This window comes from Aethalodelphis obliquidens, unplaced genomic scaffold (genome assembly GCF_003676395.1).
Source record: "Aethalodelphis obliquidens isolate GAN/ISIS:26980383/991018 unplaced genomic scaffold, ASM367639v1 scaffold2, whole genome shotgun sequence".
Taxonomy (NCBI): Eukaryota; Metazoa; Chordata; class Mammalia; order Artiodactyla; family Delphinidae; genus Aethalodelphis; species Aethalodelphis obliquidens.
The window spans coordinates 67753418-67766751 of NW_020837946.1; the positions used below are offsets into that span (position 1 = coordinate 67753418).

At 38.3% G+C, this 13334-nt stretch overlaps 1 protein-coding gene across 2 annotated transcripts in view; it reads left to right on the forward strand.

Annotated features, from left to right (window-relative positions):
* The window catches only part of FIGN (fidgetin, microtubule severing factor), a 121149-nt gene extending 110892 nt beyond the window's left edge, over positions 1 to 10257 (forward strand). For both annotated transcript variants that reach the window (XM_027129704.1, XM_027129711.1), the window contains one exon: positions 1976 to 10257. In XM_027129704.1, the coding sequence (XP_026985505.1) occupies positions 1976 to 4230 (2255 nt within the window). In that variant the 3' untranslated portion in view covers positions 4231 to 10257. The remainder of the gene's footprint in view (positions 1 to 1975) is intronic.
* The last annotated feature ends 3077 nt before the right edge of the window (positions 10258 to 13334 follow it).

Here is a 13334-nt window from a genome sequence, read left to right on the forward strand (position 1 = left end):
ATGAATCCTGTTGCTTTATTCATTTATTATGTAATTACTGCAATCTTTCCCACCTTGTTTTCAGTATTTCTTAATCATTAAGTCAGAAGCATGACAGCAGTGCCGGCCCTGGCATGATTCTCTTTGACTGAAACCTTGTAAATTAACACAATTAGCACAGCATCATCCTGCTAATTAACTTCCAGAGTCTGGTGCAGTGGTTTTGCAAGCAAGGAAGAGGGAGTCAGAAGGGAATCAACATGCCATTCTGTTACCAAACTCTGTGATACGTTCAGTTTAGCTCAGTAAGTCAAAGCCGGCCATGTCAGGAGCCAAAGTCAGGCAATGAAGAGCTAAAGGGGTTGGAGGAGGAAAGCAGAAGCGGGTAGGAGCTGTCAAAATAGACTGCAGTAATTCAGAAGGGAGCTGATGCCACAGATGCTTCATTTAGACCAGCACTCCTTCTTATCAAGGAATCTCTGCCAGAGGGCACAAGAGAGTTTGCAAAATTCACTTACCATAATACAAAGGAGATTAAGGAGGCCTGCTTAATACAGCTGTATCAGAATAGGAAGTGTTCCAATCAAGCAGAGATTAGAATAGGACGAACCAGCACTGGGAAATAGAACAGGGTTCCAGTGCTCTTCTGTAACTAACTATATGTGAGTCCTCGAGGGTACATTATAAATCCCTTTGGGTACTGGTTCCCTAATGAGGGAAATAAGGCAATGTCTAAGGTCTCTCTTTAAACTGTAAAATTCAAATGATTCTCTCATTCTGACTGCTTCATAATGAGAAAATACTCTTGTATAGTTTGCTACATAGTCACCTTGCTTCCGTTTGTAATCTAGCAGATGATAGAGTTACACATAGCATCTCATTTTCTAGTTGTACTCTTCCGAGTTTATGCCACACACTGCTTTCCATAAATGTAAAGGGTTAGAATCCAGATTCTCTGTTCTTATCTTCCCTTTTACCTGCTTCCCCCCTTCATTCATATATATATATATATATATATATTTTTTTTTTTTCCCCCCCCACCCCTCAGTACCTTGGAGGCTGTAAGGCAGAGGGAAAGATGATAACAGAAGAAGGGAGAATGCTAGCTAGAAGACCGACAGACAAGTGATGCTTGTTTTTTTTTTTCAGAGTTTCAACAACAGGACTGAGAGGCAGAAAGGAGCCAGTTGTAATTCATACCGAGTTGTAGGCTTTGTGCGATGAAAGCGATGGAGCGCTGCCTGGGAGATTGCTTTGCTGCACTCCACGAAGCAGATTTGAAACTGTCGTGGACCACTTTAGATGAGAGTTGGATTATGGAATGACCTGCTATGTCTGTGTCATATTGTTCTGCGCAGGGAGCATTATACTGTGCTAACTAGGTGTTCAGTACCAAATAAGAGAGGTGTCCTAGATGTGATCTGTCAGCTGTGTCTCATTTTTATATTGGTTAAAATATAAAACAGAAACTGTGATGTGAAGAGACAGGATAGCTGGATATCTCACATGTTAATACTCTCACGTGCTAGATATTTAAAATGTATGCATATTTTATTGTAAGAACTTGTGATTGAATTCTAACTTGACAGGAATGTGTATGTACATACATATGTGTTTCTGTGTGTGTGTGTAGCAAGTAACTTGATAGGCTTAGCAGAAATAAATTTACTTATTACTTAAAAATGAAAAAAAATGTAGGTCTCCTATAGAGTTTTCATTTAAATTGTTTACTTTTTATACAGGGTATAAATTACTTTTATACAGGGTTGAAAGTTTTCATTTAAATTGTTTACTTTTTATACAGGGTTGAAATTCAGTCCCTTTTAAAGTATATGCATTGTAGAGACCATAACAGGTATTATAAACTGTGGAAATCCTTTATAATGTCACTATCGTTGGCGGAAAATAATAGGTAACAAAAGAAGTTGGGGGAAAAAGCTTTAACGGTTCTGATGAGTATCTAAGTAAATTAACTTTTTCCCCCCCAAATCTTTAGGCTTGAAGATGCAGTGGACGCCGGAGCATGCCCAGTGGCCAGAACAGCACTTTGACATCACCTCCACCACTCGGTCTCCTGCCCACAAAGTTGAAGCTTACAGAGGTCATCTGCAGCGCACCTACCAGTATGCCTGGGCAAATGATGACATATCTGCTCTGACTGCATCCAACCTACTAAAAAAATATGCAGAGAAGTATTCTGGCATTTTGGAAGGCCCCGTGGACCGACCTGTACTCAGCAACTACTCTGATGCGCCATCAGGACTAGTGAATGGTCGGAAAAATGAAAGCGAACCGTGGCAGCCTTCCTTGAATTCAGACGCTGTTTATCCCATGAACTGTGTTCCGGATGTTATCACTGCCAGCAAAGCTGGAGTCAGTTCAGCCCTCCCTCCAGCAGATGTCTCTGCAAGCATAGGGAGCTCTCCTGGGGTGGCCAGCAACCTGACAGAGCCTAGTTATTCAAGTAGTACCTGTGGAAGCCACACTGTACCTAGTCTTCATACAGGGCTCCCATCTCAGGAATATGCCCCAGGATACAACGGCTCATATTTGCATTCTACTTACAGCAGCCAGCCAGCACCTGCACTTCCTTCACCTCATCCTTCTCCCTTGCATAGCTCTGGGCTCCTACAGCCACCACCTCCTCCTCCACCGCCACCAGCCCTGGTCCCAGGCTACAATGGGACTTCTAACCTCTCCAGTTATAGCTATCCCTCTGCTAGCTATCCTCCTCATACTGCTGTGGGATCTGGGTACAGCCCTGGGGGTGCACCCCCTCCTCCTTCAGCATACCTGCCTTCAGGAATTCCTGCTCCCACCCCCCTGCCCCCCACCACTGTTCCTGGCTACACCTACCAGGGTCATGGTTTGACACCTATCGCACCCGCGGCTCTGACAAACAGTTCGGCAAGTTCTCTCAAAAGGAAAGCTTTCTATATGGCAGGGCAAGGAGACATGGACTCCAGTTATGGAAATTACAGCTATGGCCAACAGAGATCTACACAGAGTCCTATGTACAGAATGCCCGACAACAGCATTTCAAACTCAAATCGGGGGAATGGCTTTGACAGAAGTGCTGAAACATCATCCTTAGCATTTAAGCCAACGAAGCAGCTAATGTCCTCTGAACAGCAAAGGAAATTCAGCAGCCAGTCCAGTAGGGCTCTGACCCCTCCTTCCTACAGTACTGCTAAAAATTCATTGGGATCAAGATCCAGTGAATCCTTCGGGAAGTACACTTCACCAGTAATGAGTGAGCATGGGGATGAGCACAGGCAGCTCCTCTCTCATCCAATGCAAGGCCCTGGACTCCGTGCAGCTACCTCATCCAACCACTCTGTGGACGAGCAACTGAAGAATACTGACACGCACCTCATTGACCTGGTAACCAACGAGATTATCACCCAAGGACCGCCAGTGGACTGGAATGACATTGCTGGTCTCGACCTGGTAAAGGCTGTCATTAAAGAGGAGGTTTTATGGCCAGTGTTGAGGTCAGATGCATTCAGTGGACTGACGGCCTTACCTCGGAGCATCCTTTTATTTGGACCTCGGGGAACAGGCAAAACATTATTGGGCAGATGCATAGCTAGTCAGCTGGGGGCCACATTTTTCAAAATTGCTGGTTCTGGACTTATCGCCAAGTGGTTAGGAGAAGCAGAGAAAATTATCCACGCCTCTTTCCTTGTGGCCAGGTGTCGCCAGCCCTCGGTGATTTTTGTCAGTGACATTGACATGCTTCTCTCCTCTCAAGTGAGTGAGGAACACAGTCCAGTCAGTCGGATGAGAACCGAATTTCTGATGCAGCTGGACACTGTACTAACTTCGGCTGAGGACCAAATCGTAGTAATTTGTGCCACCAGTAAACCAGAAGAAATAGATGAATCTCTTCGGAGGTACTTCATGAAACGACTTTTAATCCCACTTCCTGACAGCACAGCGAGGCACCAGATAATAGTACAACTGCTCTCACAGCACAATTACTGTCTCAATGACAAGGAGTTTGCACTGCTCGTCCAGCGCACAGAAGGCTTTTCTGGACTAGACGTGGCTCATTTGTGTCAGGAAGCAGCGGTGGGCCCTCTCCATGCCATGCCAGCCACAGACCTTTCAGCCATTATGCCCAGCCAGTTGAGACCCGTTACATATCAAGACTTTGAAAATGCTTTCTGCAAGATTCAGCCTAGCATATCTCAAAAAGAGCTTGATATGTATGTTGAATGGAACAAAATGTTTGGTTGCAGTCAGTGATAACTTCTTTAAAAAAAATGTAATGAATGTTGGCACACACACATAAAACCTGCTACATAGGGTATAGAGCCCCTTTCCAGTAGTGTTTGAATTGCAAAGGGTACTGGGGAAGAAGACGATTAAGTTGCATCTTTAGAGTCAGGGTAGATTTGGAGGAAAAATGCATCCAATGAGAGCTTCTGATTTGAAAGCCCCAGATGACATAAAGCATCTGCTGATGCTCAGTTCGGTTCAAGCTAGACAACACTCACCAAGGAGCAAGGTGCAAGTGTGTTGATTTCAGAAGGACATGAACCTCGTGTGTTGATTCCATTCTGCTGTTCTCGAGATTTAGTTGCTGTCAAGTGCCTGGAGTGGTGCTTTATTTTTTGTTTGCCTCACAATTACATTGGTGGCATGTGCTAATATAAAGAGCTTTAACTTCAAACATTATTGGACTAAAGAGATGAATGGTTGTGTTTCGACAGAAAACCAGATTTTTGCCATTTTAAGAGCAACAGTATTCCTCAATCCTGTCTGTTCTGCAGTATTAAGCTAAGAACAGGTAAAACAGGGTAACGGTAATCTGGACCTTAATTTCTGCAGTTCATTTCTTTTAATGTTCTTGTCTGCAAAAACTCAGGAAAGTGATTGTGATTTGTACAGTACCTCAAAGGAATGTGTTGAAAGCACTATGTACTGCTGAGAGTAATGGGATAGGCTTCAATGTTACTTTATATTAAAATGTATGTTTACCTCAACAATTGGAAAATAGCAAGGAAAATTACTTTGAATGTATCCAGAAAAATACTGAGTGTGATACAACTGAATATTTACAACTTAAAGTAAAAATGGAAGGATTTTTTTTTTAAAGGTTCTTTCACTAATTATGGGGAATTGACCAGAGCAGAATAATTCTTTATATCAATACCTGCAAGAGTTCTTCGTACATTGCTCCTTGATAATGAAGTGAAAATGTTCTTAGAAGGTACACTGGTTAATGGAAAGCTACTTATACAGTCTGTGTTAGTGTCTAGAACAGTCAGCCACAAGACCCGTTTAGGACCCTGAAAGTCACAGTACCTAAAAACTAGGACTGCCTTTTCCTGCAGAGCTGGTAATGGTGGTGGTGATTTGCAAGTTCTCTCTGAAACTGCTGGGAATGGTGTCATCCTATTCACTAATCTAGCTTATAGGCTTGCCGTGCTGTTTGACAGAATGCAGAAGATAGCAACCAAAACAAACAAGCAAACAAATAAATACAGAAAACAACCAACCAACTTATATATCTGCAAAGAATATATCTACGTCCCCTCTCCTTCTTGACTCCTCTCTTGTCAGTGCAATTTTGCTTCTCATTTTGAAATCTTCTGGGCTGTAGTGCTCCCACATTCATTTCTACCTCAGTTTTGTTGCATTTCTCTTGGAAAGTCAAATAGAAAATTGGAAGTAGACACACACACACACACACACACACACACACACACAAATATAGCTTGCCAAACATGTTACTTTGTTTTCTTCTATCTTTTCCCATAAATCTAGTTTCCAAAAAACATCAGCCTTCATGCTCACTTCCACCGAAGTCCACCCTCACCCCAACAGCATATGTGGCATTTTTCTCAATTTCCCATTCCTCATCTGCTCCCCACCAAGTTGTTCTTTGTATCCTTTAATGCTTTACGTGCAACTTTTCATTGCTAGGTGACTGATGTTTGGCAATGCCTCTGAACAGACACGGTGTAGGCTGTAGCCTTCCAAAGCCACTGCCCGTGCATAAGCAGAACAGCCTGGCTTTTTGAATGTATTTTTCCTGTTTTTTTTTTTTTCCTTCCTTTTTTTAGTTGAGAGATGCAGTAACAAAACTGTTGCAAAGCACTGGCATTTTATGTATTCAAAAAGTGATGTACATTTTTAAAAATTTTAAATAAATGCAATGAGAAGCCCTAAGAAAGGTCTTTCTGTTATTGTTTTGTTTTCCTTCAAATTTTTTTTTTTTTACTGATTTCATCCACAATGTCAAATTCTCTGAAACACTTAACATAGAGAACGCTAATGAAGGACTTGATATTTCTGAAATTTTATAATGCTTGATCATTACTCCCCTTTTTTCTTATTTTTCTTGTTGCTAAAAACTGAGCAAATGAACCAGAATTTAACTTACTATGATTTTCTATCAATTAAAACTGTTCTTACACATAAATACTCCATATTAAAAAGCAGTGCCTTTCATTAAGGATACAAAAAATAATATTTAAGTACGTCCTCTGCTTTTCACAAGTGAATAAACACTACAGTCGTGTTCTGGCTCTACCCTGCACATATCCCTTATTGTAAGGAAATTCTAATATCCCCATTAACCTGTAGGTTCATATTGATCTCACTGACAAGTTTACTTTTGCACGGTGCTGACCTATTTTCAGTCTTTTGGACGTCACATTTCATCTCCGCCAACATTCTGTGTTCACTTGAAAGCAACTGGCAAGTTTTGACAAACCCAATCTTACTTAGACAACTTTGGAAAATCCAGTATTGACCCACATTTCTGTGGCTAGTAAGAGTTAATGCCAAATATATGACTGCACTATTGTGTTTTACACTCATTTATAAAACTGAAAATAAAGTCATGCATATTGGCTTTTAGCTTTAAATGACTTAAAAATTACTTTGAGATATGAGTGGCCAAAAATCCGTGTACTTAGGCAGAAGCTGAAGTTGTGTGTGAATTTCATTTAGCCTCACAAATTCTAGGATTTGATCTCTTAGGAAATTGGGTATGCTGAAGAAATGAAGATCTGTTGGGGGAGATAATGCTGACTTTTGAGTAGGTAGTGCTGTCCTGTGAGTCTTTGATTCTGCATGGCAGCATTATGAGCTCTTCTGTGGACTAGCCTAATAATGAGCTCTTTTCTGACCATCTTTTCTAGAGCTTGGGGAGGGGGTGGGGGTACCACATCCTGAGAAGTGAACGTGCACAATCAGTTATGGTACAACTGAGTAATGGGGCTTCATAGTCTTGGACTCTTTTTGACTGCTAAGAATTTGGAGAAGGCTACTAATGAAGGTAAGGTAATGAGCCAGTCCAAGTCTCTTGCTGTCTGGCCAGGGGATTTGAGCCAGTCCACTTAACAGCCCCTAATTCCCTTCTTCACAACTGCAATAACATTTCCAACAGGGACAAAAAGGAAGTGAAGGAAACTACTTCAGTAGAAGGATCAATAGAAATTCAAGAGGTAGTTCATAATGACCTTATGTGTGACACGAATGGAATTACTCTACACTTCTGGCATGCTTCTCACCAAAATATTTAGAACATTAGTGACAATACAGAAAAATCTGCTGACTGAGCTGATCAATGGAATGTGAAGGCAGTATACTTTAAGGCTATTTACTTTCACACAGAATGTTTATCTATTAGTCAGTTTGTATTCTACTCAAATGCAGATAGACGGGTATAATGTTTTCTTGTGCATTTGAAACCTATCAAGGAGAAAATAAACCATTCCACTAAAATACATAGGCCAAACACCATCTGGGCAAGTGAAAAAAGCTATCCAGAGGCTATGCTATGTAAAATACCAAGGTCAATTTACACTGGTTGAATAGTACTTGGCTTCGCAGTTTTCAAAAGAATACATCCAAAAAAAGTCCAAATTAATTCCCACAATAGGTCTTTGTAAATTTAAATATATTTGTGGGTTGGAAAATATGTTCCAGAGGCATTTAGAATTTTTTTCTCTGAAAATGTGTCTAACTCCAAGCAGAAAGTTACTTCTATAATCTCATTCTCATGTTTTTTTTTAGCAAGAATTGGGTATGATCATTGAAATTATTTTGCAAAGTGAAAGGGACACAGTTTGTTGAACTATTGAGGCCACTAAAGTCCTAATATATATACATATATATATATATAATTAGCGTGTATGTTTGTGTGTGTATGTATGTGGTATGTGTGCTGTTTTCACCACCAACTATGTGAACTTTAAAACTGTCTATTTTACATTACTCAGAAGCAACTGGTTACTTCCTCTCTTCATATATGCAGAGATATACATGACCACTTTATAATTCAAAGTGTTTTAATATGTTTTTTCTTTTGAAAAGTAAAGCCTTCAGTTGTTGAATCACCTGATTTTCATATGAAGCACATTAGCAAACATGGAGCTATTAGTATTTCAGAATTCAAAACCAGCTGTACTTGTGACTAACCCACACATGAACTGAAGCTCACACTCTGCTAAGACCTCTGGTTGACATTCGATTTTGAACCTGCCAGATGCATTTGTGTGAACCAGGGATACTGCATCTTTAATGAACAAGTCTCTCCTCTTTCCTGTTTTTAAATACAACACAAGCAGTGTAGCACTAGGCACTGCAATTGTCAAAGACAATTAGACTGAAAGCAGGAAAATTTCACCTCTCTGTCTCAGTGATATGTAGAATGTCGGCAGCATGGGTCAGCCTTGCCACAGAGTTGTGTGAGAATATATGAATCAGTCCTATAGAATGTTAAATATTTATAAAATGGTTCTGTAGTACACCAAGGTTGGGAGCACATTCATTCTTTTTTGTTGTCCTATGATACAAAAAAACCTAAAGTTTATTTCCAGGCTTAAAACTCATTCTCATTCCCTCCCTGTCTCTTTCTCCCTCTTTCTCTCCCTCCCTCTCTTTCTCTCCCTCTCTCTGTGTTTCCTTGTGGATTATATACAGTTGCTAGAGAATATTCATTTCTTTGTTTTTCTTTTTTCATCTGAAATATATTCAAACATTGTTCTTTATAACCATTTCTACCTCATTGCTACATATTGTACATGTAGTATTTATTTGTTGTCTTTTTTTGAATGTCATGCATTTCGTAAGAAAAAGACTCGTCCTTGAACTTGAACAGTCTACCTCAGAAAGACTGTCTTTACACTGAACAGTATTAGCAACCTAAATGATAAGACGCATTAGCGAAGTGTGGCAGGGTAGATAATGCACGAGTACTTGGGATACTGATGGACTTTTAATTGTACTTATAACACAAGACTGCTTAAAAGAACTTAAAAGAAATTATGCACTGTGTAGGTCTTCATCAACGTCCCATTTGGGGCATAGTATATAGAATACAGCTTTATTCTTATGTGCCCATCTCTGAGAAATGTGTTAGCATTCTCAAATATTTTACACTGGCAATCTGGCTACTTAAACTAAAACAACATTTTTATATTCTTTTGACTGACAACCTTAGCTCTTAAATTTAAGAGAAATAATGGTACTTTATTTTTAACTTCAGTCTTCAGTGATTTTAAATGCCTTCATTTTAATTCTGTGACTCCTGATATAAATTAATAAAAAACAATGCAGTCACAAGGACCTGCACAACACTTAAAGAAACCAAAAAAATATAAATGGCACTTCCCAAAGGAATTAGCAACATGGAGTCATGGGTGCTTGCAAGTTCCGTAACTGAAAGCATTTTGTTTCTTATTGCCCTTTATAACATGTATTTGTTTATTGAAGTAATTGTACAACTAATGGCACATCAAATTACTTTGTATGAAGTGTTTTATATTTTACTATTTATTTTAGCATTTGTTCTTTTTCTCTACCAGCTCTATATTACAGTAGCAAAAGAACACTTACTTTAAAAAAAATGCTGAAAGGGGTCCACCACCCACCCAATCGCTGAATGGACTTTTGAAGTTGCTTGTCAGCAAATTGTGGATATTTTACAAAAGCAAATGAACTGTGACAATCCACAACTCCCACAGATGTGAATTCAGAAATACATCTGAAACTCCCGGTATGCCTGACAATCTATTCTTTAAGTTTCATTAACAAAGTGTCATCCAATCCTTTCACTTACAATTCCTTGCAGGAATGTATTGTCTAGAGGCTATCTAGCAGTGATTAAGAGAGGGTTTTTGTTTTGTTTTGTTTGTTTACTGTATTAGGTGAGGAATGCCATATTTCTTGTCAGCTAACAGTACTTGTCTGAGACAGAAGTAAAAAAGAAAGAAAGAAAAAGAAACCTAACTAATTAAAATTTCTGTGCACTTTGCTTCCCTGACCATATTGATTTTATTTGCTTAAATTGAAACAATACGCTGGATTTGACCAGATTTTGACCCCTTGAGAGAAGAAAAGCCCTATATAGTACATGTTTCTTAGGTTATTCTAGTACTGTTTGCTTATTTGTTCTGCAAATTCCAAATCATTTTTTGTGTGCATTATTTTGCATCTGCTGAAACTAAATGTGTTATTATTGCACTCATAAAAAATGAAACAATCCATTTCTCTTGGAAAAAAATGACAAGCTTTAGATGATGAAAGCTTAAATTATCCATCACTTGCAAAATGAATTCATATAATTTGTGAACATTATTAATGTAAATGAGACATTTCTGCTTAGATTTTTTTTTTGATGGGATCATTATATGGTTGATCATATGTGTGTAGGAAGCTGCTGTACAATTAACTTGGAGATCTGAAAATGCTTTTTGTCCTCATTGTTACAGTTTCAATTGTAATCCATTGCATCTCATTTTCTTGGGTGTTGGCACTGTAATATATTAAAAAAAAAAAATCAGTGCTCAGTATTGTAACTAACTGTCCCTACTGAATATTCCTTTTCATAAATACTTGCTACCACAGGGAAGTTAAGTTTTCATATAGAATAACTAGTTTCAGTAGTAACCATTGAAGAATTAAAAATGTGGTTCAAGGCAGATATTTTTATGAAAAGTTTTCTCTATTGTAAAATTTGTTGTATATGGCTATGCTACTATCATGGAATAAGAAAAGAACAAGCATACCTCAAATAAAAAATTCTGAGTTAACAAAAATGGCATTTGATTTTTATCATGAACCTGAGTTATTTTTCTCCTACCCTTAGCAGTGGTGTCAAAAATGAGAAGCAAAAACTTTGTTGTGGATTTTAAAGTCAAAGTAATAGACACACGGTCCCTAGGATATTGGTTGAAACTTTGGCACTGTTGATTGGGTCCAGTTTTAGACTCGGTGCTAAAGTGTGAGCTCTGTCACTTGATTTAAAGTGTTCCCTAAGGAAAAGGTAGAACACTTGGCAAAGCTGCCATTGATTTAGAGGCTGAGACATACTCAACTCACAAGTGACTGAATCCTCTGGCATGGGATTGCTGTTAAGATTTTCCCCTTATGTGAAGATGCCACTGTTCTCCATGTGAAGAAGCACTGCATTGTAAAATGAGGTGGCAGAATAACTGAAGGTCAGCCTCAAAATGGAGAGGCCTCCATAAATATTTTCTTAGTTTAGAAACTGAATCTACTGATAGCTAACCACAAACCTACTGAGTGAAGTAGTAACAATATTAAAACGTCCTCTTTTAGAGAACAAACTCATTACTATGGAAGAAAAACAGATGCATATTTCTAGATACCATTTCTATAATTATTTACTAAAACATAAGATAGCCTACACTCCTGATGTTAAAGTCCTTTTCGATCTTCGTTCAATAATAATTCTGTAAAGATGTGTTACATTTATTAAATGCAAAAAAAAGAAGATGAAGAAGGAAAGGTGACAAACAGGTGTTGAAATCACAAGGATGAATTCTTTCTAGGATAAAATGCTAATGTACTAACATTACCAAAGCTATAAAGTTTTAGTAGATATATGGAAATTGCATAGAACTGTTACCCTCAGGCCCTCCGAATTTTTTCAGTCAGCTTCAGATTTACACAAGGCAATTCTTCATTTTTGATAAACTTGAAAGCTCCTGTAGTAGCCGCTTAAGGTTCATTAAAATGTAATTAATTAATGATTTGCTGCTGAATAGCTGCTGACTGCGGTTTTCTTTTCACTTGTCGGACAGCATGAGTCACAGTTGCCAAGCCGACAAGGAAACTATTTGCAGACTATAGCACCTATTGATGAGTGTTTCAATCTGCAGTCATTTGCGTAGGAAAAATGCTGGTAGGGGTGTAGAGCATGTTTTCAGGGATGAATGTGAGCGACACCTAAAATTCAAAAGTGCCTCAGACTGTCAAGATAGTACTCTACTCATTACGATTGTTTTGTATTTAAATATCTTTAACTTGAAATAACAGTGATAAATTCCTGCATACAGAAAAGGCAGTTTTATTTTGATTTTTACAAAAACCTAAAAACATGTATCCAGGAATTGAAGATTTCTCTTTTTACGTGTGGAAGTATGTGCGCACATATATGCAGGTATATGTGTATGTTTTCTTTCTTTGAGTTACCTTGTTAAGGAAATCTCCATTCTTCTTATTCATTTTGAGGGACTTCAAGATTTCCTTTTCTTAAACCCCAAACTGAAGGTGAAATGACTAGCATCCTCAGTGTTTGGAATTCCTGGCCCCTCAGGCCAGGAACACAGCCTGTATATTTAACTCTAAGGAATTCACATAAAATACTGACATGTTTTTATTGTGGATATAGGGCAACTATTCCGAACATATAAAATTAACTGCTTTCAAATATTTACAAGAAAAGGAAATACGGTTTAACCTCTTCTCCATTTGTTATCTCCACTGGTATTTTTCTTTACCAAAGTTCTATAAAATTTACTTCTTTTCAATGTTACACTTTAAAATAAAAATCAAAACCTAAACGTATTGTTTATATAAGCAGATGCCCTGATTTCATCTCTGTCTACCACCTTTTAGAGACATGGAATCTGACAACTAGGAATTTAGTTTACATTGCATCTAAAAAGTGGTGCACAGGCACTTTGTACTTTAAATCAGAAATTGGACAAATTCTATAGTTCTTTTAAAGATACCTACAAAAGACCACAGATGTAATCTTTAGTTCTAACAGAACTGTTTTAGATGCCAAGTGTGAAGAATTGAACCACAAAATTAGTGAGTGATATGAGGCTGTATCAAAGGTAAGAGCACAAGGAGATCTTGATTTCAGATGATGAATACTTCTGAAATCTAGAAAGTAGCAAAGGAATAATTTTGGATTAAGTAGCATATTGACTTACAATATGCTAAACCTGCTATTCGTGTGTTTAAAAAAGGTAGTGCTGTTTTGATTTTTGCTCTCTATATTCTTACTGTCTGCTTTGCTTTGTTTAATACATGAACACAGTAAGTGCTTCCTCTGGTTACAATGACTGTTATTAGCTTCT